Raw genomic sequence first — 27,668 nt, forward strand, 5'->3', positions numbered from 1 at the left:
TCTAAAATAGGGGGGGAAATGATTGAAAGTTATTGAGACAGGCAATAAAGAAAAACTTGCTAATAGAACTGTTCTGAAGTATAATGTACTCTTTGGGGGAAAATAGTTGGTTTTTCCCTCTCTCAAGCTCTTCATTCAAATGCTGGACGATTGTTTCATGGAGTTAGAGAGGATGTTTTGGTCAGCACGAGTTTAAGAAGATAGCTTTTGACATTTCTTCTTGCTGGGAGATGTTGATATGTCTGGTTTGCTGAACTTAAGATACCCTCTAAATATCCTTTTTCTTGTACTGACTAAAAAATTCCAACATGGTATTATTTGATTAGGTTCGTTCTCAGTAAACTCCTCTTGGCTATTAATGATTACCTCTTCCCTGGTTCTAAGAAACCATGCACTTAAGCACTCAAGAAATGGTTTACATTTTGCTTTCTAGTGGAAACTGGTTTGTATTCAGAATGCTAATTTATAGAAACTAGAAAATATATACACATGTGTTTGCAAATAGAGTGTATGTGTGTCTCTCTCTGTGTCTCTTACTCCCTTCTTCTCTTTCTCTCCCTCCTTCCCTCCTTTTCTGGGCATTTTTGCATCAATATTCCTTGATAATGTTACTACCCTTTCAACTTCCCCCCAAAAATATATTAGAAACTACAGAGCTCTAGATTTTGTACAAGTCCTTAAGTTAGAGGAATTAACTTTATGAGATAGTTTCAATATATCAATGAGTTGACATTTTTAGATAGTTTCTTTTTGTGCTTTGTTAGTAATGCCTTATTAGTAATAACATTTTGTAAAATGTTATTCTTTATAGAAATTTTGACTCATGTTTCACAAAACTGTATTTGAAATTTTGTGTCCCCCTCCTCCCTATTTTTTTTTCTTTGCTCTTTCCTGATAGGAACTTTCATCAGGATCTGAAGTATCAGAAGAACAGGCCTTACAGCTGGTCTGTAAGATCTTTCGTGTCTCTTGGAAAGACCGGGACAGAGATGTTATCTTTTTGACTTCACTTTCTGCCCAGTTTAAGCAGAATCCAAAAGAAGGTATGAATTTCTGTCTTGTCTTATTTCAGTTTGTTGATCATAATAAAGTAAGTTAGAATCTAAGGGTTATTTTCATGTTGGATTATCTAAATTTGTCTTTTAGGCTTTTTGGCAGGGATATCTATTGAAGGTCAACCTGACCATTCATTTCCCCTTATTTCTTTTGGATTATTGATCTTTTGAAACAAGACTTTTCTTTCAGAGTGAGGACTCTGAACTGATGATTTTTTTGGTGTGCAGAACTCCCATCTTCCAATGCAAAATGGCATGTCTTCAGAAACTTGAATTCATAAAGAGTTGCCAGGGCCACTGAGTGATGAAACGACTTGCCAGGGCCTGGGGCCAGTGTGGGACAGACGCAGAACTTGACACTGGGGCTTATGTCATTGGAGAACAGCCTTCATCCACAATATCATGCTGCTTTTCATTTAGGTTATGATTTTGTTAAAGTTAACATACTTTTTAAAACAAATTGCAAATAGTCTAGAGGTTTTTGTTTTGTTTTATATGCTACTCTTTTAATTTTGTTTATTTGAATGGTTTATTTGGTAGATGTGCTTAGAACTTAAAAAGTAAAAAAAAATTTGTGGGGAGTACCTGTGTATGACCCTCAGTATCTGTCAATCCTCATTTCTAGGGATATCACTTGAAGGTTCATTATTTCATTAATTTATTTAAATGATATCTGAATAGCTTAAAAGGGTGCTATCACTGTAGTTTTCTTAAGGATCTCTCAGATTATGATTTGGACTGGGGTAAAACTATTTTGAACTGTTGGTAGAATTTAATGTAGTGTTATTGGGAATCCCAATTTTTTTCCTTGCCATTAACTATTTCTGATGTCAAAATAATCCATTTTCCTTTTGACTGAAATCTGGCCTGATCCTGTGATCATCACTGTAGGGATGCCTGGACCCAAAACTTCCTAACATCCTGATGCAGATCAGTGACTGCTTTCTACTTCAAAGTGTTAGAGAGTTAGTTACCTGTGTTATTGAAAGACTAAGTGACCTACTCATTATCACCCACTTAGCATGTTTTAGAGACAGGAATTGAACCTTGATCTCCCTAAATGAGGACTATTCTCTATCCTATTTTGGAACTCCAAATAATCAATAATGACTATAAAAGACTGGCATTTTGAGGTTTCAACTTTTTTCCCTGCTTGCTACTTCTAACAACCATCTATAATAGGAGAAATAGGGGAAGGTTATTGGGAGGAGGGTCTTTTCTAAGCATATTCTCTTCCCTTTTTATCTTGCTGCTTTTCTTGGGAAAGGAGACTGACTTTCTGGCAAGGCAAAAAAAAATTCTTTAATGCTCTTGCAGGTATAATTTCTGTCTGACATCTGGACTTTTCTGTTTATCCTAGGCTCCAGAATTGAGAGCTCAGCAGCTGTATGTTTTCAGACCTGGTCGGCATAATACCAGAATATTCCTTATATCACTATTCACTTGACAAACTCTGGTAGTTCTAAGTCCATATCCTTTTTTTTATAACCAGGTTCTAAGTGTGTGATTAAATCATGAGAGTATTTATGTGGGCTAGAATCTCAGGGTAAAGGATTGTATAAGCACTCCAGAACTCAAGGCAAAGAAAGGAACACATTTCAAGTTCAAGGGAGATGGGACTTTTGTGAGTATGTAAAAGAAGGATAAAGCCTCTATTCATTCTCTCTCAAGTCTCAAGAACTTAATGTAGTTCCTCATTCAGTGATGGACTTTCAAGGGTAAAGAACATTTCTGGCAGTTCGTTTTTCTTACAGTTTAATAGCCCTGCTTCTACAGTTGGTGGTGATTGGTGGTCAGCTGCCACACAGACTTTGTCCTTGATGTTGATTTCCTGTTGGCCTGTGTTTGACCTGTAGATACAGATGACCCTAATCTTCTCTGTCCTGGTTTCCCAACAGTGTTCTCTGATTTTAAGGACTTGATTGGCCAGATTTTAATGGAAGTGCTAATGATGTCCACTCAAACTAGAGATGAGAATCCTTTCGCCAGTCTGACAGCAACATCCCAGCCAATTGCCACTGCAGCTCGATCACCAGACCGAAACCTGATGCTTAGTACGGGATCCAATCCAGGAACAAGCCCCATGTTCTGTAATGTGGGTTCCTTCAACGCCAGCTCACTGTCCAGGTCAGCATGGTTCCATTTGGATGTGTCCTTGAACCAAGCCTAGCTAGGAATACCATGCAGGAAGTTTCTTTTTCAGGGCTCCTTTTTAATAAGATTGGATGAGGTCTCATACTCTTAGGGGTGGATTGATCATCAGAATTGGTATTGTCTTCTTGGTTTTCCGCTTTATGAGTAGTATTGGAAATTTAAGTTTTGGGAAACAGATGTTATGTCTTAATAGCATAATAAGCTTCAGATGTGGGAATCAGAAATGCTAAATCCAATATTGTCCAGCATTTAGCTCATTAAGAAAGTATGCATGGCAGATGTATGCTGAAGGACTCAAAAGTAAAGACAGGTATGGTCCTTGCTTTATGGGCCCACAGAAGAGGGAAACAATGTTGGAAAGTAAACTTTCCTATATTTTGTGTAATCTTTCCTATGTTCTTTCTTCAATTGCCTTTTTCTTCCCCTTTCTCTTCTTTTTTTCCTTTCAACAATTAATTTAGCCTCTATGACACTAGTCCAACTCCCAATACCCCTTTCTCAAGCTATGTGCCAGTGATGAGCTCCTCTTGTACCTCACCTTCCAATGCAGCCGCTCCGATATCTGTGCCTTCCATTTCGCTCAGTCCTCATATGCCAGGAGAAAGCCCTTCAGGAAGCCAGGCTTCGTCTCCGAGGTATCGCCCTTACACTGTGGCCCCTCCCTGGGCCTTTTCGACTTCTCCCACCCCGCGGTCCTCAAGCCTCTCCGCTTTGTCTAGCTCACCAAGCCCGCCTGCCCTGTCGACCAGCCCTTCCAGACAAAGACCCACAGCCATGGGCCCACCCTTGTTTCCTGCTTCTCCAGGTCCCACGAGCAGGCGTCCCTCTGCCCTAAGGATTCCTTCTAGGTATTTTCTCCAGAAGAGAGTTGTCTGTGTGCAGTGCTGGGGATTGGGCAATAACAGTCTTTGGAAGAATTAGTGTAGCACTAACCTTAGATATAAGCATCTGGTTTTTCTGTTTTGAGTTTAATTAATTCATTGTGTGACTCACTAGTCATCCCTGTATCCATGCTTTTGCCAGCCTTGGAGAGAGAATGTCTTAGGGCCATGACCTGCAGAATTATGGTACTTTCCTTCTAGGTCTCATTCTGCCTCTCTTCTGCAGAAAGTTTTTTGTTTTACCTGATTGCAAATAAACCTCCATAGAGTATCTGCATAGAATTTTGAGTGTTCATACTCAGTGGATCACTTTAGATTAATTTCTGGAGTATTGATTTGAAGTGCATCTCACTTGTAAGCAAATAGTTTCTAGTATTGACTGTTCTTGAATTACTGAGGCTCGATGTCTCTTTTCTCTAGTTACTAAAAAAGATAAGGGCAAAGCTAAGGCCAGAGCATATTAATATGTGTGTGTTGCATGCATATACGGCCTCCTTTGTTAAGCAGTATCATCATTCTCTTAACCTAGTATGTTTCCTGTGTGCCTGCTTTATATTTCCATAGTTTGGCTGACTTTTGTGCTTGCATGTGGATGGAAACAATTTTTGTGGTTCAGAGGGAAAGCTGTTGCAAACCCTTTGGTTAAGTCTTTCCTACATTCCCTGATGGCACTCTTTTGCTTTTGTTGTGGTAGTACATACGACCATCCTTTCTCCTTCCTCTTCCTCGCACTTTCTGATATATCTGGGGACAGTAGTGATGAAGAAAATGAAGATGATGATGGTGATGATGAGGATGAGGATGAAGGTGGTGGTGATGATGATTTTACTTGTGTCCAGTTTGGGTCCAGGTATCAGAGGAATGGAGCCTTATTGCATGCACAGGCACTTAGGAACTAACCCTTTCCACTTCAGAAGCCCTGCTCTAGTGGATACTTAGAAGGCATGCTGGAGGAGGAGAAGTCAGTGAGACAGCAAATGAAGAACTCATGCATGTGTCTACAGATAAGAATAATGATGGCAGTTCAGCACAGAGGGAATATATCTTAGTTACAATGTAGGATTAGAAGAAAGTTGCCATCTTTCTCATGAGACAGGAATAAGTAAACCTTCTAGCTATTGTGAATGCTTTTTTGTTGGCTGACAGATATGATAAAAAATTGTGATCCATGTTTTCTTGACAGTACAAAGGCATAAATAGCCACTGAGAGCACAGATGAAGAGCATGGACAGTTTGTTCTCAAACTAGGTTTAGATAATCAATCGACAAGTCCTCTAATACATGGGTTACTTAGGTTAACATCTACAGTAAAGAATATTTTTTTTAAGTTCTTTAAAAGTACACTTATAGTCACTGAGAACCTTTCACAATATATATATATGCATATATATATATATATATATATATATTTTTTTTTTTTAAACCCTTACCTTCTGCCTTAGAACCAATACTGTGTAGTGGTTCTAAGGCAGAAGAGCAGTAAGGGCTAGGCAATGGGGGGGTTAAGTGACTTGCCCAGGGTTACACAGCTTGGAAGTGTTTGAGGTCAAATTTGAACCCAGGACCTCCCGTCTCTAGGCCTGGCTCTCACAATCCACTGAGCCACCCAGCTGCCCCCTCACATAAACTATTCACTTCAGTAATAGAAATAGAAATTAAAAATACATTTCATGACCTAATTAGTTACTCTTTCTTGAGAATCCAAAAAGTCATCCTATTATAATTTTGAACCTTTTTTCTAGCCCTAGTAACTCATAACTTTGCCCACAAGAGAAAATTTCTTCTAGTCAAAATTATTTGCCCATTACCACTCGACTTAAAAAATGACTTGAAACTCTTTAAGTAGAAGTGTCAGCAAAAATGTAGAAGTCAGATTGACCATTAGCTAAATCTTATTATTCCAAAGAATCATTAAGGTAGAGTGGGAGGCTGATATTGAGGTTTCATTGGATAAGTTGTTGGATACTGTGCTGGACTTGTTGTCTTGGCCAATTGCTTATAGAAGATAAGATTCCAGCAGAATAATGGCCCATGTATGGTTTTAGTCAGAGTCTTTTGTTGATCTAGTTATCTAGCTTATCTTTAGGAGCAATGCTTCAGCTACCTCAGCCTTGTCAGTATAACCATCATTCTGATCTCTAATAATGTATTTGATTTATGCTGGGGGATCTTTAGATGTAGTGAGTACTTCAGCCTGTATCCTCAGAATTGAGTTAAATTATTTGTACATTCCCTCCTAATGCCCTTTAAAGAAGTATTATTTTTAACTCCCTTCAACTCAAAAATATCCCCATAACTTAGATAGAAAGAGCCTATTTACAATCTAAAACCACTCATCAAAAAAGTAGGACTCATACATATAGAACTTTCTTAAGTTTCTGCTAGTCTACTAGAACATATGTTTTCTTTTTCCTTTTAAAAATAATTTTTATTAATATTTTCTCTACTTTACCCCTTCTGAGTGCAATCTCTTAAAAAACTAGATTTTTTAAGAAGAAAGAAAAACGTTTTCACAAAACAAATGAACTTTTAAGAGTCAAAAATGCTGTACAGTGTGACACAACTTTGTCCTCTGCTTCCCTAAAGAAGTAAGAGGAAGAGCTTTCTCCTTCTCCTTTGGGTCAGCCTAATTTCAGTCAGTTTTGATTGTTTTGTTCTTTCCAGAAGAGCTTCCATATCTAGGAAGATTTAGCTTTTAAATCACCTGATACATACATGTCAGCCTTGTGGTCCTGAGCAAGTCACCTAAACTCTCATTGCTCTTGGTGATGACAGATACCCAACTCTGGGCTCTGTGCAGCCCACATTACTCCCAAGTAAGTCAGAACCAGATTAAAATACAATTGGGAAATATTTTTTTAAAAAATATACATAATAAAACTCACAGAGCATTGTACAGAGCGAAACTTAAGTCGTTATACAACCCACAGGGATCTTAAATACAGACCAGTGCCCTCAGTTTCTTTTTTAATTTAACACCATTGCTCGAGATACTTTTCTAAGACTATAAATTACTGAGAAGTGACAACCTGCATTGGTAGAGACAGTTTAGCAGTTACTTGCATTTGCTAATTCACTACAGAGAAAATGAACATTGACCTGTTTAATTTTTTACTATTATGATTTGAAATCAATTTTTGCAGTCCCCATCCACCCAATGTCATTTGTTTTTGCATCATTGTCATTTCCTATTATGTTGTTCTTCCCTTTACTGCTCAGAGAGCCTTCCCCCTCTAAGGAAATAAAAAGAAAAGGAAAAAAGGCAGTTGTGTCTAGCCAACCAAGCATCACTAGAGTCAGGCCTCGTAGACAAATGATTTGTGCCCAGAATCTTACCACCTCTGCAGTGAATAGAGGGAGGAGGGCATTCACTTCTCTCTTCCAGGCTGAGCTTGATCATTAGAATTAGACAACACTCAAGAGTTTTTTGTTGTTCTTCCATTCATGTTGTTTTCTTTGTGTTTTATCATTTTCCTTATTCTGCTTCATCCGTTTTTCATAAGTTCATTTCTTGCCATACTCTGAATTCTTCACATGCATTGATTCTAATAGCTTAGTAGCATTCCATTCCATAATATACCTTAGGTGATATGTTCCTCAGTTAATGAATATCCACTCTGTTTCTAGTTCTTTGCTACTATAAATGCTTGGGTATACCTGGTGTGTTGTTCTTTCTATTTTTCATATCCCTGGGCATCTGTGCCTAGCAGTGCACTATTAAAAAAGGTATAGATGTTTTAAGTACTTTCTTGGTATAATTTCAAATTGCTTGCCAGAATTCCTCGATCAGTGCTTAACTCTACAGCCCACAGTGGATTATGTGGGACATAAAATAATATCTGGGCCAGAATTGGCTGATTTCAGAATGAGCTGAAATTTTCAAATATTCATTTTGTAGGTGAAATAGAGTTGGAGGTCTCACAATATGTAGCTTGTGACAAAAGACCTCATTTAGATGTATAAAAGTTTTATAGGCTTTTGACAGTCAACTAACAAATGATTAACAAAACAAAACCTATTAAATAGGTTACTGAAGTTTAGGAAATATTTGTTGAGAGTTAATAAATTCCGATACAAGGTTTAGGACAGACAGCCCCCATTTACCCTTGTTGTTCTGGTGATTTAGCACCAGTTAAGACTTCTTATTTGGACATCAGAAAGACTTCCAAATATCAGGATCTCTTTTAAATGTCCCAGCATCACAGTATGTCACAAATAATGTTCATCATTGCATTTTAAACATAACAATAGCAGAAAATATGGGGATGAATCTGATCAGGATACAATTTCAGTTATCTCTAATTGAGACTATCAATAAGAGATTGGCATAATCAGCCTTAACTCACTATACAAATAAACCAGGGGCACCTGTCTTCATCATAGACTCTGAGGAACCTATAGTGAGTATAAACCCTTCACAAAAGTAAATACCATCTTGGCCTTGTAGTTAATTTCTCATTTCTAGTACTTCAAGGTTGGACCTGTTAAACTTACTATTATCTTAACAACTTGAGAGCTGTGCTTTCACCATTCCAAACTTAGTAGTTAAACGCTCTTTATTTTATTGGTAGCTATAAATTTCCAACACACCAAGCTAACTTTCTCCCAGTCTACTACTATGCTTGCACACAGTTAATAAACAAGTAGGTCTAACCCTTTCAGAAATCATACTTAGTTACTACCTAAAGGATTGTATGGAATCACTTGGTTTATGGCTAAAGATATAAAAGCACTAAATGCAGTTTCATCTTTTGTCAGTGTGTGTGTCCGTCCTCCCACAACCCATCCAACTTAGACTACACCTATCTCTTCTCACCTTTGCCAATCTTCCAGGGATGAAGGAAAACCTAGACATTGTTTTGATTTGCATTTCTTTTATGATTAGTGATTGTGGGCAGTATTTCCCATGATCATTAATACTTTGTAATTCATTGACTAATTTTTTTTGCCTGACCACTGACCATTTAGCCAATAAGGAATGATTCTTGTTCTTAGATATTTATGGTAGACACATATATCTTGGCAATATTTGATGTGATGACCATTGGCCCTGTTTCCAGTATGGTTCCTAAAGCCAACATTCAGGGAGCCATCCATATAAAGGAGCCAGCTATCTCCACTAAATGCTGCTACCAGGGAAAGGCAAGCCTATATGAGAGAGAATGTAGAATATCTTAAGGGAGATGTGGAAAAGAACATATTCCATGCCACTGCCTCAATCAGCCACTGATTTCCCCTAGACCCTTATAAAAATATCCTAGAACCTGATCCAGAGAGCTCTAATAGCCTGCAGGCCCTACAGGCCACTTGACCTGTCTAGTTCAATCCTCACAATGATCATGCAGGTAATATTAACCTTTTTGGAGATGCAACCTGGCAACAATTTCTGTAGGTACTATGAGTTACAGTTATTGGTTGATTCCTCAGCAAGATGCAGAAAATAACAAAATTTTGTTATAAATTAATTGGGAATGCCAAGAGAGTTGATCTTTATAGCCTAAGAAAATAATGTCTTTGTCAATTTTCAAGGTTTAGAGGAGCTCTAGTGAAGGGTGGAGGTGGGAGGGGTAGCTAGAAATCACAATGATTGTTTAAGCAGTATTTGGCAAGACCAGTGAGGAAATTCATTATTTTTCCTTAGAATTGTCCCTTTAAAGATGCTGCCTCCTGTAAATCAAGGCACTTGAGCATGCACTTATGTTTTTGACCAGTTAAAACCATGAAAGAGAATTGAAAGAAGCAATATGTTTTCTTCTCTGGTGGTGGTTTCATATTTGAATTAATTTGAGATCCTAAGGGAGAGGAACTTTTATAGGTTAGAGGGGCTCCTTTTCCCAGGTGTTAGACCCAATGATGGGACAGATGCTTATCCTGAGGAAAATGTGTCCAATTCTCAGCTGGGAAGAAATTAGCTCTTTCATAGTGGAAATTTGAATGTTAAATGCCACACTCTTATGTGAATGGGGAAGCAGAAGAACACAGAGTAGGTTTTTGATATCAGATTGCTGTTCTTATAATGGTGGTGGTGATTTATGATATGAAAATACATTAAAATTAATTTTTTCTTTTACATCTTCCATTCATAAAGCTTCAGTCTGTCAAAAAGTACAATGTACCTTATATTAAGGAAAAAGTGATATATAAGATCCAGCTTTCTTAAAAATATATATGTGTGTATATATATATATGTATGTATATATACTAGAAGATAATTATTCAATTTATGAAAAGAGTCTCCAGCACAAGGTCCTTTATACATACCAAGCTCCCTTGATCTATTTAAACTGATTCAATTTCAGGGGAAAAAAATGAATTTGTATAGAATCACAGAATTTCAGAGTTCAGCTACTTGATCATCCAGCCTTTGCTTGAAGATCACCAGTGAAGGGGAAGCCATTTGCCTTTCAGAGCAGCTCATTGGACTTTTGGATAATGCTAATTGTTAAGAAGTGTTTCCATATGTCAAGACTAAATTTGCTCCTTTATAACTGTCACCTATAGCTCCTGGTTCTGCTATATCAGGGATGAAGCAGAACAAGTCTTCATGTAAAATACTTAATGACAGTTATTATTGTCTCCACATTTCCTCTCCTTCCTTTCCCTCTTCTTCTCCCCTCCCCATTTGTCTCTTACCCAGACTAAATATTGTCTAAACATCATTAGTTCCTTCCTTTGATCCGTTGACATGGACCCATATCCATTTGCCCTCCTATTTTCCTTGTTTTGGGAACCTATGCTTCTCTAGATCATAGACTCTCAGGCTAGAAGTTCTTCATTAATTTGTCATAGAATCATAGAATTTGGGAGAGGAAAGGGAACTCATTGACCATCTAGTTCAACTCATTCATGAAAGAAATCTCCAGTATGGTATTCCTGACAAGTGAATCTGTTGCCCATTAATGCAGTCCATTCCACTACAGAATGGCCCTCATTGGCAGAAGAGCATTGATTCCTGACATTAAGTCCCAGTTTCTCTTCTTTCCAACTTCTTGCTGTTGTTCCTGGTTCTGCTGTCTGGTGCAAACAGAATGTGGGTAGATTCCCTTCAGATCCCCAAAGATGGCTTGCATCCCCCTGAGTCTTCTCCAGGCTAACTAAACATGCTCTGACCCTTCAATCAATCCTCAAAAGACCATTCTTTTAAGGCCCTTTATTGTCATCCTTGTCCTCTGGACCTCAGCTTCTCAGTGTTCTCCAAAAATCATAGCTTCCAAACTGAAGAGAATAGAATACTCCATATCGTGGTCTGATAATCATCATTAGGCCACCTTCAAGGGGATTTCTAGAAGTTATGCATCTCTCAATTTAACACAAGATTTTGTTAGGTTATTTTTGCTTCCACAAGACACTAATGACTAATATTGAGCTTACCATCTACTAAAAAAATCCTTTTTGGAACAACTGTTATCCTTTCTTGCCTCCCCTGTCTTACCATGTGAAATTGATTTTTTTTTCCTACTCAAATATCAGAGGTTAATAGCTGGCCCCTATTGAAATTTATATTACTTGGTTCATCCCAATGCTGTAACCTGTCAGAAACTTCATATATTCTAGATCTAACATTCAGTTTATACCTTTCCCTCCCTGCTTGGTGTTGCTGCTAAATTTGATTGATTTTTTTTTCTTCTAAATCCCTGCTAAACATGTTAAATAATATAGCACAGGGACAGATCACTGAACAAGCCAAGGCAGCAAACATTTATTAAGTACTTCCTAAATTCCAAGTACTGTGCTAAAGCACTGGGATTACAAAGAAAACTACAAACTGTCCCTGGGCCTCAGAGGTATTCACAGTCGAACAGGAGAGATATACTGTACAAACAGTGTACATGGAGATGAGAAGATGACCAAATAAATTGGTGATAATCTTATAGGGGAAGGACTAATATTAAGAGGGACCAGGAAAGGCCTTGTAGAAAGCCTATATTTACCTGAGACTTGAAAACCAAGAGGTGGAGATGAAGAGGGAAAGAATTCTAGAAAGGTAGATAGCGAAAATGCCATCAGGAGACAGTTCCTTCGGGGAACAACAGGGTGACCAGAACTGTTTGATTATGGAGTTTGCGAAGGGAAATAAAGGATGAGAGGACAGGAAAGGAGCCAAATCAGAGGTTGTTTAAAAGTAAACAGAATATTGTACATTGGATTCTGGAGTCAATAGTGAGTCACGGAAGTTTATTGACTAGGGGAAGGAGTGACATAGTTAGACCAGTGCTTTAGGAAGATCATTTTGATTGCTGGGTGCAGAATAGACTGGAAGGGGAAGAGATATGAGGCAAAGAAATTGTCTGGAAAGCTATTGTAAGAGTTGCAATAGGCACATGAGGTGATGAGGACCCACACTAGGATGGTAGGAGTGCCAGAAGAGAGAGGGGACATAGATGAGAAACATTACTGAGATAGAATCAGCCGATTTTGACAACAGATCGGATATATTGGGAAGTCAGTGACTACCCAGAGTCACTGGGTAATTAGAAGACAATAACAGGAAAGTTAGGAAGAAGGGCATTTTGGAGAAAATGAGTTCATTTTTGGACATATTTAATCTGAGATGCATACAAGATATGCCATTCTAGATGTTGAATAGTCAGATGGAGTGCAAGACTGGAAGTCAGGAGAGAGGTTAGATAAATAAATCTGAGAGGCATGTATCTGAGGGAAGGTTGGGTAGAGATCCATGCAGAGATGGAGAAAAGACTGAAAAGGCACCGTCAAGCAGATAAGAGGAGAGTCAGGCAATAGTAATGTCACAAAAACAAGGAGAAAGAAGAAAGTTTCAGAAGACGGTGCATGATGATTTCAGAGGCAGCAGACAGGTCAAGAAGGATGAAGATAGAGAAACAGCCATTTGATTTGGCTAGTAAGAGGTCATCAGTCATTTGGCTCAGCACAGATCCATGGGGTTCTCTACTAGAGTCCATTAGCAACCACTTTGTTAGTTTAGCCGTCCAACTTCTTGTGAACAGCTAATTGCATCATCATGTAGGCCATCTCTTTCATCTTCTCCACAAGAATGACATGAAATTTGGTAAATTATCCATAGCATTTCCCTCATTAACTAGTTTACTGAATAGTCTGACATGACCCATTCTTGAGAAAACCACAGTGTGTTCTTTGTAATTACTGCTTCCCTTCCAACCAACTCTGATGTTCTGTTCTGGAATTTTCCCAAGAATGGAAGGCAGACTTACTAACCTATGATTTGTAGATTATTTTCTTTTCCCCCTTGAAAATTGGGATGCACATTTCCCTCAGTCTTGTACTTCTCTCATTCCATATTTTAAACACCACTTACAGCTATCTACCAGTGACCTCTGTTCAACAAAACCTTAGAGCTCTGTCCAAGCCTCCCATTTTATAGTCACATAATACAGAGTGCAAATTTATACTCATGTTCAGATCCAATAGCAAGCTGCCATTTCCATAAAATGTTAATTGCATGAGTGCAGTACTGTATGGAGAAGTAAGGCATTGGTACCATGTGGCTTTCAATAATTTCTGTCATAAGTTGGAAAACAAAAATAACAGAAGAACTTAAGTACTTTTTAAAACTTAAAATGTCAACTTGTTGAGGACCTACTTTTAGTTTTTATTTGCTAGGAGCTGAGAAAAAACTTTTTTTCCTCCATCCTGTTGATCACATATGTTCTACAGAAAAGCCCACTTAGCAAGGTATAACATACCTGGTTATATTACAGCAGGCAGAAAGTTGAAAACTTGTCATCACAAACATAGTAGAGCAAACTGAAGGGCACTCATGCTCTCCTGTGAGGGCCATGGCCTTGCAATGAGCTGCCATTGCACAGTGCTATCTCTCTTGTCTCCCATCTACAGCCTTACTTCCCCTCATGTCTGTTGGTGGTGGTGGTATATTCATCTTGTTCTTTGCAGTGCACAAATTTGGGTATAAAACTACCCAACAGACACACCGGATTCTAGCAAATGGCAGCAAAAATTATTGACACAAGGATAAAAATTCATTTCCAAAGTTTTCTTTTGCTTACATGTTTTCTATTGAACAATTCTATTAGGAAGCCATTACTCGCTCAGTTCCTGTGACTGGCTAATGGTTATCTGCCTGCTGCTTTAGTCTATCAGTCAAGTCAGTTTCTTTTATGGAAATAGCACAGTAATTTCTGAAGCTATTGATCAAATTCACTTGATTTATAAAGTACCAAATGTATGACTGGCATTATTGTTATACTGCTTTTTTGGGAATATCTTCTGATCCTTGTTCCCAGAGAACAAGATGTATTCTTAGGTTCATTTAAAGGTCGTTTTCCTGATCTTGCCTCCTTGGCCCCAACTTGCCACTTAGAAACTTTTAGAATTCTCTTAGAATTCTGTCCTTTATTGTCCTGTGACTTTTCAGTTCCTCTTCATTTTATTCCTCCTGGCCTCTTCCTGAGTCAGCATTAACTTCTGTGCCTTTGATGTATATTAGTAAATCAATTTATGAATTAAAAATAAGACTTGGTCTGTGGTCTGCTGATAAATGATCATGCCTCATTTTGCACCTTTTCACACTAACCCAACCCGATTTATGTTTTGAATCTCTTTAGAACTCTTAAAAATAATCCCTTGTGTTTAAAGTGCTTCACAGTTTATGGAAAACTTTTGCATCTTTTTTTTCTCCTCAGTTTAATCTCTTGACAACTTTGTGAGATAAACAGGGCAGGGGTATTCAATTTTTCTTTAGTTAAAAGTGTTGAATGTCCTTTCAGGTCCAAAGACCCAGTGTCATATGGCAAGAAAGTGACCCTAGCTTTTGTAGAATCCAGATTTTCTGCCTAATTATCCTTTGCTCTTTTCACAACACAGATCCTTAGGATTTTTGAAAGTTTTAAAAATAGATTATTTGATATCAGATGTAAAGCTCAAAACTTACTGATGAGAAAACATTTCTAATCTCCAAGCCTAATAATGAAAAGAGTGGGAGTTGACATTGAGACTCTATTAGTGTCCTGTCTGGATTCCCTGTCCATCCAGAAGATACATGATTAGCTTCATTTCAAAAAGAAAGTAGCCTTCTATTAGCATTGAAACCTACCTTAAGTAAATAACTCCAAACTGGAGTTTGTGTCAAGATGACTAGAAGTGTCTCCAACCTTGGCCTTTGGGTTCTGTAATCATTCCCCTAGAACAGTGATGAAGCAGAGATTCTTATGATTTAAGGTGTACTTGCTTTCTTGTTTCTTCTCAAAGTGGATTAAAATGCAGCTGGGCTTTTGTTATGGAAAAGACAAAAAACAAGGTATCCAGGTGTTGCTATTGTGGCATGATGGTTTATGCTTTGTGTGGTCTGCAGGGGTTCTAACAGGCTTTCTGCTGTGGAAACAAATGAGTTCAAAAAGTTCATTCAAAAATACTGGTTAAAGAAGGTTAATTTTCTTTTTCTTCTTCTCCCCTTTATTTCCCAAGTTTGGGAGCCTCTGGTGGGGCGAGTACTTCTGAATCCTGCAGTGACCATTTCACCATTGAAACATGCAAGGAGACAGACATGCTGAACTACCTCATCGAATGTTTTGACAGAGTTGGAATAGAGGAAAGAAAAGCCCCCAAGGTAGGCTTGGAATGTGCTGGCAGAAGAAGGGCCTGATGCTACTTTGGCAACCTCTTGAACCCAGAGAGTGCCAGAGATTCCTGAGAAGGGAGAGATTTCATCCTCCTTGGCCCTCTTGCATGAAGTAGGGAAGGCTCTAGATTTGAGGGCAAAGGCTCTCTCCAAGCTGTCATGTGGAAGAGGGGTTAGGTTGTATTGTTTTAGCCAGGGGAGCCCAAAATGGAGAAATCAACAGAAGTGGTGTACAGAAGGACATGGGGCTTCCTGACTCTTCTCCTTCAGGGTGGAGGCATTCCCCTTGTTTGTTTTACACATGGGATTCCTTTAAGTGTTGGTTAGACTAGATGACCCAGAGGTCCTGCCAACCTTGTAGATTTTGATTCTCTATTTATTTTAAAGGCATTCCCATCTTGGACTTGCCCACTCCTCTTAGTTTTAAACTCTTTCCATCTTGGAATCAATACTGTGTATTGGTTCTAAAGCAGAAGAGAGATAAGGGCTAGGCAATGAGAGTGAAGTGACTTGCCCAGGGTCACACAGCTGGGAAGTGTCTGAGGTCAGATTTGAATCCAGGACCTTTCATCTCTGGGCCTGGCTCTCAATTCTCTGAGCCACCTAGCTTTCAACTCCCCTACCCCCCTCCCCAGTTTTAAATTGTAAAAGAAATTGCTACACTGGCTTTATACGCATGGACGGACCTAGTGGGATGTGACATGGATTATTATGCTCAGCCCACTGAGGTCATTTCCAGCTCTGTGAGACCAAGAGGGCTCATCAACTACCTAGGCCCAATACTAGGTGATACTGAATGGAATGACTAGCTCTGTTCTGAAACTTCCCCTGGTAGAAGATACCAGGGCAGCAAGAAGTCCTGTCACCAGTGGAGATCTTAGTGTAGGGTGTTTTCCTTTGAACTCCCTTTCTGTGGTCATTTATCTTGGGATGGTTCTCAGCCTTTGTCCTTCGTGTGACTCCTTCCACCTTTCTTTTTCAGATGTGCAGCCAGCCGGCGGTCAGCCAGTTACTGAGCAACATCCGTTCCCAGTGCATTTCCCATGCCGCATTAGTCTTACAGGGCTCATTAACACAGCCAAGGTACAGAGGGAGTACTGGGGAATTCCTGGAGAGTGAATAATAAGAGAATTGGTGCCATTGAGTTATGGAATTTGCTACCTTTTGAACCCCACTGAGGTCCAATATTTTTTCCCTTTATCAGTGGAGAATGCCAATCCAATTCTTAAAATCCTGGGATTGCTGAGTTTTATACTGCCCCTCCTCCTTCTTCCCCATGCTGTGTGGTATATGTAAAAGAAAGATTGAAATAAATTAAAATTCATTTTATTTTGAGAGCTTTACAAGATCTTTTGATGGAATGATGAATCTGGCATGGTAGAATATGTCAGAATCAGTTAAGAATATATATTTTAAAGCACCAAGATGAGCATGGGTTAAAATAAATAAAATTATTTACTAATCAAAACCATAAACCCCTTTTTGTAGATACAGACAAGGTCGATTCTTGGTTATCCAGAAACTTCCCTCCTCTCCTCACCCCCTTCCTTTTTTCTCTTCCTATTTCCTGGAGGGAGAAGAGAAAGTGGTTGTTTTGAAAACCCCTGTTACCCTTCATCAAAGAAGTCACAGAGAGGTTGATAGGTATACAAGTAAAAAGGAAGCGGGTTTTCTTGAGACTACTTGAAGATGACTATCACAGAATATCTAAAGAAGTTTAGCACTTCAAAACTCAAGTCATTTGCTTTTAATAGAAGATTCTCTAGTCTTCTTTGGGTTAGATAGCAAGTAGTAACAAATGGCCTTCATTGTTTTTGTTTTCTGTGTGAATCAAGATCCATGCAGCAGCAGTCTCTCTTGGTACCCTATATGCTGTGTAGGAACCTCCCATTTGGTTTCATTCAAGAGCTGGTGAGAACAACCCACCAGGATGAAGAAGTGTTCAAACAGGTAAGAAGTTTCTTGCATCTGTCGCTCAAGCTTCAGTCTGTAGGCATGTAGTCTGCTGAGTGATGAGATATTGGGGCATGGGACCTACAGAGGAGTTTCCAAATACACAATAACTAGTAGCTTCCCCTCATCTGAATGATGACAATCATGTGGTTCTTGTTCAAAAAGAATTTTTGCCAATTATTCCTTTCATTGTTAAGAAAAGACATTTTACTGTTAGATGATGTCTTTTTAGTACTCCTCATCTTTCAGAAGCTCCTTGCTCACCCAAGCTGTGAGGAATCTCTGCTGCTTGTTTCTGCCCATGATTGAGGCACCTCCTTTATTCATATGGCATTCTGCCTGTATTTTCTCTTCCCTTTTTAGAGGAGAAACTTTTTGAAGATAATAGATCTGCTTTTCTTCATCTCTGCCTTCCTAGTACCTAACAGGTGCTTAGTCAGTGTTTTTAAATTTATAATTAATTTCATAATTCATAATTAGTCAATTATGAACACACCAAGAGCTTAAGGTGGCAGGCCACAAATTTCCTTTGAATTCCACCTCTGCCAGCTTCCATTTTGAGTGGTTCTAAGAAACATCTCAGCAGAAAGTGAGCCTGACAAGTAACTGAGCATTGCCTCACTTCCCTTGAGAGCCTAGGGATCAGTTTCCTCTTCTGCAAGATGATCTTGAATTCAATAATTCATCTCATACTTATTAAATGCCTATAATATTTAAGGTTCTTCACAAAACACTAAGGATACAAAAGCAAAAACAAGTGTGGTTTTTCTCTTAAGGAGGTTTTCATTTTCCTTGAAGTGTGGTAAGGAGGAGAATCATTTTGTGCACAAGTGAGTATAGCATAAGGAAAAAAGGAGGAGGGAAAGAGGCTTAAACTAACATGGTAGAATCCAAGGTTTCATGGAAGAACTAACACCTGGTATGATTGCTGAAGTAAAAATGAGGATTCTGAAAAGCAGAAATGAATAGGGAGAGTATTGTAAGCCTGGTTGTGGAGGTAGGAGATCTCAGAGACATTGTTAACAGTAAAGAAAGTCTAGGCCCTTTCTTTAAGTAATGCAATCTAGTTGTTAAAAAGAAATATGGAGGCAGCTAGATTGCTCAGTGGATTGAGAATCAGGCCTGGAGATGGGGAGTCCTGGGTTCAGATCTGGCCTCAGACACTTCCTAGTTCTGTGAGTGGCCAAGTCACTTGTCCCTCCTTGTTGAGCCTGTACCACTCTGTCTTGGGATATTTAGTATCAATTTCAAGATGGAAGGTAAGGGTTTCAAGAAAATGAAGTAGAAACAGCAAATACATTCAAGGTCAACCAGTGATATGACAGTATAAGAAATGATATCCTGAAGTGGGAGGATTGGAGTAGAAATGCATACAAAGTAAGATTAACCAGTCATTCATACTGGCAACTGGGATCAATGATCTGAAGCACACACTCAGTATATTAATGTTTCAGTGTCTTTCCCTGACATAGTAGTACTCTTATTTTAAACTTTTAAGATTGCATAGTACAAAGTTTTATGAAAACAGAGTGTTAATAGAATGACAATAAAACAGGGTCTTTGGGGTTCAGAGCTGTAGAACATCACTGGCTGGTTTGGGGAGACATGCCTGGATTTACCTTCGAAATCTAGGTAAAAAGAATGAGTAACACAGCATTGTCTTCCAGAGCAGGCTGGTTTTCTTCTTCTTTATAAGTTCTCTCAGAGATAATGGTCCACTTGTGCTTAGAGAAGATAAAAAGAAGATCCATCAACCATTTGACAGTTCGGCTTGGCTATTAATTAGTTTTTAGGTACAATTAAGTCAATCAGCAAGTATTTTTATTAGGCCTTTATTCTGTACCAAACACTGTTAACATTGAGGATACAAAGAAAGGGAAACTCATTCTCTCTTCCCATTCTAATGAGGAAGATAGCATGTAAATAGCCAAATTCATTAACATGATTCACAAATGGAACAACAAGTAATCCCAGGCAGAGCACACTAGTGCAAGGAATAGGGATAGGACAGGCTTCCTGCTGAAGGTGGCATTGGAGGGAGAAGTGGGGGGGGGGGAGAAGCGCAACCGGTGAAGAGGTATAGAGTCATAGAGTAGCAAGACGGGAGCTGTGGGTTCGAGGGGTTGCAAGGAAGGCAGTGGAACTGAATTGTAGAGGATGGTAATATCAAAGATTGGAAAGGCAGAAAGAGACTAGGACTTTTGAATACCCAGCTTGGAGGGTCACTGGAGTTTACTGAGTAAAACAGTTGGCATGATGGTCCCCCCAATTTTAGGAACATCACTTAAGCAACTGAGTGGTGATTGAACTGAAGCTGAGCCAGGCTGGCTGAAGTGACAAAGACCAGAATTGGGATTTTGGCTTTAAGTAGAGAGGAGTAATATGACAGGAGAGGTATGAAGGTAGAGGTGCTGGAATATGATGGTGAACTGGATATGTGGAGTACATGAGAGTAGTGAAAGATGCCATTGCATCATTGCATGAGTGAGGGGGACAGTGGAAAAGAAGAAAATTGGGGGGGGGCATAAGTTCTCTTTTGGATATGTTAAATTTGAGATAACAGCAATGTATCCTGTTCAAGAGATCTAAAAAGTAGTGGGTGATAAAGAACTGAAATAACAGGCTAGACACTACACCAAGTTATAGAATTATAGGAATTATTTGTACAGAGATGTTAATTAGACCCGAGGGAGAGGACGAGATCATGAAGCTAGGTAAGAGAAGTGAATAGGATCCAGTCCCCTTAGGGACATATACAGTGCAGTAGTATGTCTCCCTTTTAATCTGTGGTAGAATCTAATTGGCCAGTGATAAGGAACCTTCTCTCTGGCAGTTTTGTGGAACTAAAGTAATGTGACCGTTTCATATTGCTGAATTGGGAGATAAAATTCCAGAGGTAAAAGTTCTTATCCAGTTGAATAATGACTTTTTGCCCTGACTTATTTGTAGGGAAATTAAAGTTTTTGACAGTGAGGTTATTTAACCCAGAATTTAGCTCTAATTAAATGATGCATCTACCTTATTTATTTCTTCATTGGATGTTTTCTCTAGAAAAGTAATTTGTGTTGGGTAGTGGAAGGCAATTTGAAATACCTTCAGATTGGGAGGATTTTTATTCTCTTTTGACTTAAATGATTGGCTTATTCATTCCGAATTGTAAAATCTTTTCATTAAAGCCAAATTCTTCTTTTAATGCTTGGTGGGAAAGAGGGAGCATGTCTTGAATCCTAAACATAAACCACTGTTGCCTAGACATTATCTTTAACAACTATCTCATTCTTTCAGAGTTGTAGGGGAATTAAAAAAAAAAAGAAAATACTTTAAAATATCAAAATTAGGAAATAATTTCCAACTTACTACTTGTTAAGGTAGTGGCATCTGTTTTGCCCTTTTCCTGAAGATTAATGCTTCTAGTTCATTAAACGAGCTTTGCCAGAATTGGGTATAGTTTAAATAAATTTAAGCAGTGCTGTTGGATTAGCTTTTCTTTAGGTTTTTCTTGATGATCTTTATGGAATAACTGTGGGATGCTTTATTCTAGTTGCCATTTAGATGTTTGTTTTTTGGTTGTAACTATTTGCTTGTCATTTTAGATGATATACAAAAATATATTCTTCTACTCGATCTGGTTTCAGTCATAGCCTTGCTAACCCCTTTGCGCTCAAGTTTGTGTTTTTATTCATCTTAAGACAACTTACAGACAGAGCCAGCTTTAGTAGTCTTTGTGGTGCTTCACTTTTTAAAAGTACAAGAAGATGAGTGGGGAAGTGCTTCTTTGATAGGAGGGACAAAAATATGAGGAAAGAGAATTGTCTCATCCTTCAAAATTATCCTGGGAATGACTTGGAAGGTAGTAGATTATTCTTTCTGATTTCATCAGTCTTTAAGCCTGCACTGTGGACCACCACCAACACAGTTTCAGTATTTTCTCCTTTACATTGTTAGTCTTGACCAGGCTTGACCTAAAGAGGAATGGATTGAGCTTGGAGGGCAAGATGTATACCTAGAGTGTTATGGGAAAATAGTTTCTTAAATTTGTATATCCCTCAAAACAATTAACAGGTGACAGTGTGAATTTTACTCTATTTGAAAGCAGACTATTCTAATTTGGTTTTATGTTTTCCTTTTCATTATATTGTATATTTTTTTGGACTGGACAGTTTGATCTAATAGAGAAGGTCTAGTATTGATTTTGTTGTTCCTTTCCCCAAATTGAATCAATAAAATGTACTGAATTGAATGTAGAAAGCTCAATTTCTTGGAAAGATTTCTTCCCCTTAAATCCATGAATCTGAAGAAATATGGAGAAAACAGCTTTGATTTCATCATACCTGGTTTGAGCAAGTGACCTTCTACAGAAGACTTTCCCAGCTGGCTCTTTGTGTGAGATTAGCAGAGGAGGGAATTTGTCCTGTCCTTGGAGGATCCACTGTGAGGGCATTATGGCCACGAAGCATTGATTAGGTCTGATCTCCAAAAGAGTCTGTTGAACAGTGTAAGAGGGAGATTTTTAGGTATTTTATAAATATATATTTAAAGTGTGGCTGCCAGGAATCAAAAATTCAGATTGATTCCATAAATTAGATAGACCCAAGTCAGCATCCAGTTTAAGGTAGTTTATTTACAATTAGGAAGGTAAATGAAAGTAATTAGAGGGAGAGGCTGGTCCAGGCCTGGAGAGGCCTGGAAGGAGAGAGAAGGTTAAAAGGCTAATTAAACTAGATTACAAGCCACAAGACTTTAGAAATCAGAGAGGCTATAAGCCTTCTTAAGGCAGTTTGGAAAAGCCAAGGTAGGCCAAGGAAGTCAGCCTAACTTACCCACGTGACAATTCAGAGTAGAAGCATTCTGAGGTCTCAGCCGAGCACCTTACGCCCCAAATTCAAAGCCAGAACTCCTGAACTCCAGAACTCACCGAACGCCCTTTACCAGGTTTTGTAACCCACGTATTTAAAGAGATAGCGTCTCTAGTCATTTCCTGTGGGCCACCTCTAATTCAAGTGGACCTATGGCAGCCTCTACATTGATTTGGACTGCCCAAAGGGCAGTCCCTTGTTCTTGATTTGATCTGAATTGTCACATGTGATTAAATAATCTCCACTCTCCCTGAGGAAGGTGGGGATGATGTAATCTAGATGCCTAGGGTAAGTAGATTTCTGACTATGAATGGGCTAGAGTTAATTTCATGTACACCACAGCTGGGCACTTGGGATGCAAAGATTCCTGGGTTCTGGTCTCTACTCTCCAGAATGTTTTTGTAGCAGAGGGAATAAAGCAAACATGTGGGAAAACTACAATAATAAAAATAAGGGTGTGTTCTGTGCCATAAGAGGCTCTGATAGTTCAGAGAAAATGGGAGCTGGGTGGACTTTGCTCACTACTCAGTGTCTCTGAGCTGCAGAACTTGGGTCTGTTAGAGGAGAACCTTGAGCATCACTCAAGTGGGTGGGTGCCTTGCTCTTTATCTGTTTGTTGAGGACCAAGGCCCATGGGTTTTATTGAATGCATCTGGTTCCAGTTTTTGAATTACCTTAACATTGTGCTTTTTCTTTCTTCTTTTTTTTCCAGATATTTATCCCTATTTTACAAGGTTTGGCTCTTGCTGCCAAAGAGTGTTCCCTTGATAGTGACTACTTTAAATATCCTCTTATGGTAAAGCTTTGTTTTTTAACCCTTTAATAGATGTTTCTCTTCCCAAAGATTATTTAATATTACTAACTATGCCTTTTTTCATTGAGAAATAATTATCCTTGCTTGTTTCCCTGATTTTAAAGTTATAACTTGAAATAATTGCATATGGTTTTTCAAAATGTTTAATGTGCAGCAAGATAAATGATATGGGGCACTTGCAGCCCAGAAGGTAGTATTTTGCTCATACCCCAACTGGCAAATGTTGTAGGAGTTGAGCAGCAACTACTGAAATGTCTCTTCATGACTGGGTATTCTATAGTAGGAAGGAAAAAAGCAACTTGAATTAGTTTAAATTCCTGAGTTACCTGGTAATGAGCATGACATGTTTGGAATACAGATTTAGTATTAAAAGCAAATCTAAGCACAAATCAAAGCAAATCATAATTTTAATTAGAGATCAACTCCATTTCATATTTAGATAGTATCTTTTCACTCTCAATCTCAGAATAACCCTGGGCTACCTTTATCTGTGACTTGATACTATCAGCTTTATGTTCAGACTTTATTTCCTGAATAGAGAACTTTACCTTTCTACTTTGTCTTTCTGCACAGCTCTTAAAGAGTATGATGCAGCTTGGACAGAATGGCTGCTAAATCCTGATCTAATTATCATTGATGATAAGTGGTGGTACTAAAAAGAGGAGAGCTGAATTTGGGGCATTGACATGTAAAACTGAAATCTTTTTTGTATTACATTTGAAAACACATAAATATGGAATTAGTCTCCTTTATAAGCAACTTATTAAGGAATTGCAGTGGAAGCATTTAAAAAAAAAATAAAACATTGTTTTATATACATAAAAAAGGTCTTCTTTCCCATCTGCTCTGTTGGCCTCTTACCACTAAATTGTATTTCTTCCCTCTAAGGGAACTCAAGATATGTAGTAAGAGAAAAACTAGATCGGTGTCAGAAGAGCAAAGTTCAAATCTTTTTTTTTCCCCATATGCATGTTCTGAGAGAAGTTCAATAAACCTCTCAAACATCAGTTTTCTCTTATAAAATGAGGAGTTTGGACATGATGCTCTTAGTCTGTGAAGCCCGTTTTGAGAAGTAAACAACAGAAATGTCATTTTAAAGACTAAAACTGGAAAGGGGTCAAACCATGAAAAGAATCATTTTTTTGCACACTGTCTTTGTGTTGAAGGACGACCACCACCACTGCCTATGCTGTGTGGGTTCTGTCAAATCACATTACTCACCACAAGACATGCTGTATCAAGAGGTTGTCATTGTGTTTGAAAGGAGTCATTCATGTGACAAAGAGTCAGAGACATCCTCCTGAATGACAGTTTCCTTTTTCTTTTCTTTCCTTTTTAAAAATTACGTGAGCAGTTTCCTTCCCTAAAGGGAGTGTTTCTTTTTCATTTGTGGATTTTAAGCTTACTTGCTATTTCAGATGAGACTTTTGAGTATTAAATATCAATAGAATGCCCTAGTCTTAGATCAGAAGACAAAAAGCCTCTGTTACAGGGGACAATAGTGTGATGAGGTGCCATCATTGACGCCTTCACTGGATTGAGGGCACAGCCTGGGTTGTTGTGTACCTTGTGACTTTGTACGTATGCTTTGCAGAGGCCTCTTTTGTCACCATCCTTTAGAGCTTTGGCTGACTTCATATTCGTCAGGATGGGGATACTATGACATCAGAACACCTACTGTGGTTTATCCAATGTTAAATAACCAGTACCTGACTTTGGGTAAACAAGCTTCTCATGTAAGGACAGCTCCAGATATAAAGCAGAATTTGGAGACTTACCAAAGAAGCCAGTCAGCAGGTCATAATACTTTAGGCAATATCTATGGCTTCACGCAGTTTAAGTACAAGTTAACTTTAAGAGTTTCTTGTAGGAATTTTGTTGGGTAGTAACCAGTCTAACATCTAAAATAGAGAGAGAACATCTTTTCTAGCCAAGGTCAATAGTTATTCCTTAATGGTTGTGAGAGATGTAAACAAAGATAAAGTAGCTTGTGTTTTTTTGATAAACTACTGTTTATGTTTTTGTATATATATTAGGTTAACCATATCTGAATAAATATTTCTTATTTTAATTGTAGGCATTAGGTGAACTCTGTGAAATTAAGTTTGGGAAAACCCATCCCATATGTAGTTTGGTAAGTTGTTTTGGTTTTTTCCCCTCCTCCCAATAACCATACCACAGGCTAAAACTTTTCATTAAAATAATGATATTGGAAACGTTACCTACTTATAAGGAAAGCATTTGATGAAACATCAAGTGTTATATAAATGTCAGTTACTATTAAAATATTTGTATTTTATAGCAAAAATATTTTAAAAAATAAAATGTACTTTTTCTTGAGTTAGTAATAGTTTTGATGGAATTTCAATTTAATTGAATTTAAAATGTTGAGTAATTAAAATTTTTTTTGTAATAATGCTGTGTTATCAAGTAATTAATAAGTATTTTTAAAAATATCTGCTACGTACCAGGAACTATGCTATAGGTACTAGCAATACAAAGGAAAAAATGAATCTATACTCCTTAGAACCTCACTTTCTAATGTGAAAGACAAATACCTATATAAATATATAAAGAGAAGAAATTCAAATAAAGTGGTCATATTTCAAGATATTTCAGGATAGAGATCATTCACTAATTATTAATAAGCAACTCCTGCAGAAGAGAAATTGCCTGACCTTTTGGAAGGGTAAGTTCATTTTGATTCAAAGTATTTGCTTTAGAATTTGACATTATGTTCAGCAAAGGTGAACGAAGTTTTTCTGGAGCTGAGACAGGAAAACTTCACAGACTTGGCACAATCATCTACTATTTTCCCAGGAAAGAAAGTGTTTGAATGCATGTTACCAACTCAGGGGCTGGGCATTGAACATAGTACATTCAGCTTGTGGTTAACCCTTCTGACAGCCCTGTTTTCTTCCATGTCTTTCTAGGTCGCCTCTTTGCCTTTGTGGCTGCCTAAGTCCTTAAGCCCAGGTTCTGGGCGGGAGTTGCAAAGACTCTCTTATTTGGGGGCCTTCTTCAGTCTCTCCGTCTTTGCAGAGGATGATGTTAGTACATGATTGTTTATTCTCCACACTGCTTATCTGCAAATTGGCCTGCTCTTCCATACATTAGTCTGTGAAACTTGACCATTTTCTTTCATTTCCAGACAAAGGTGGTTGAAAAGTATTTCTCAGGGCCTGCCATTACCCTGGAAAACACCCGAGTGGTCAGCCAGTCACTACAACATTACTTGGAGTCAGCAAGGGTAAGTGTTCAGTCAAGTGAGGTTTTTTCACCCAAAAAGTCTTAAACAATTTCTTCATAAACCTCCAAGACAATGACTAAAAATTCAGTTTGACAGGCATCAGGATACCATGCTAGGCCCAGGACAAACAATCATCCCTTCCCTTAAAGACAACTGGCATCTTCCCATTCCTTACATAGGTTGCATTAATGCTGTCTTGAAAGGCATGCAGACTGAGTAGCCTTTCGAGAGCAGAGATATTTGTGTTGAAACTTCACATTCTCTCACCAGACTACATTTATGAATTTAGCACAGGAATTCTTTTTGTCCAAAACCTAGACTAAAGCTTTCAGGGAGCTTGTGTATATACTGATTTGTATAAATAGTAATTTCTCTGTTGAGCTAAGGAAATGAGCAGATGGTATATGAAACTTTGTAGAATAGAAACACTCCCTTGTCAATCCCTGTTCAAAGCTGAGATGACTATCTGAGTTCATCTAAGCACATTTGCCAGCACCCTGGGGCTAGTTTGATGGTGTGGTTGGATATGGACAAATGCCCCTTGTGCAAGTGCTGCTCTCAGGATGTTCTTTTACAGAGAATTTAGTTGGGGAGTCATTCATTCTTCAAGGTAACTGATCTTTTCATTCTTATTCTAAATTTCAGCAAGAATTATTCAAGATCCTACATAGTATTTTGCTGAATGGTGAAACTCGTGAGGCAGCTCTCAGTTACATGGCAGCTATTGTCAATGCCAACATGAAGAAAGCACAGATGCAGGTAAGGATGCCTGGGGAGACCCATTCCTGTTCCCTCCCACATTGGTGAGAAGTTGAAAGGATGTCATCCTTGTTTCACACCCAACACAACACACAGGGAATAGTTAAATGTGTGACCAGAAAACTTTGGCTGAAACCCAACCTTGTATGGGAGGACTTCAACAAGGGTAGATGGAAAAGACTGAAGAGAACCTTGCAAGTGGAGGCACTGGATGGATTAATTCTGTTTGTATACTGGGACTAAGACTATGTGTCATATTTGCCTCAAAGTCATCTGTAAGTACCAGGTGATGCCATACCCCTAGTGTTGCTGCCTGTCCGGAAGCACCATGGCACGTTTTTGGGGGTTGCCTTTTCACATATAGCAGGAAT

General features: G+C 38.4%; 1 protein-coding gene across 1 annotated transcript in view; it reads left to right on the plus strand.

The window, feature by feature from the left end:
- UBE4B (ubiquitination factor E4B) overlaps positions 1-27,668 on the plus strand; it is a 120,596-nt gene that overhangs the window by 54,544 nt on the left and 38,384 nt on the right. The window contains exons 5-16 of the mRNA XM_044667722.1: positions 899-1,043; positions 2,954-3,182; positions 3,671-4,057; positions 4,785-4,940; positions 15,512-15,653; positions 16,648-16,748; positions 17,501-17,615; positions 23,187-23,270; positions 25,366-25,422; positions 26,222-26,338; positions 26,440-26,538; positions 27,184-27,297. Of these exons, the coding sequence (XP_044523657.1) occupies positions 899-1,043; positions 2,954-3,182; positions 3,671-4,057; positions 4,785-4,940; positions 15,512-15,653; positions 16,648-16,748; positions 17,501-17,615; positions 23,187-23,270; positions 25,366-25,422; positions 26,222-26,338; positions 26,440-26,538; positions 27,184-27,297 (1,746 nt within the window). The remainder of the gene's footprint in view (positions 1-898; positions 1,044-2,953; positions 3,183-3,670; positions 4,058-4,784; positions 4,941-15,511; positions 15,654-16,647; positions 16,749-17,500; positions 17,616-23,186; positions 23,271-25,365; positions 25,423-26,221; positions 26,339-26,439; positions 26,539-27,183; positions 27,298-27,668) is intronic.

This window comes from Gracilinanus agilis, chromosome 3, assembly GCF_016433145.1.
Source record: "Gracilinanus agilis isolate LMUSP501 chromosome 3, AgileGrace, whole genome shotgun sequence".
Lineage (NCBI taxonomy): Eukaryota > Metazoa > Chordata > Mammalia > Didelphimorphia > Didelphidae > Gracilinanus > Gracilinanus agilis.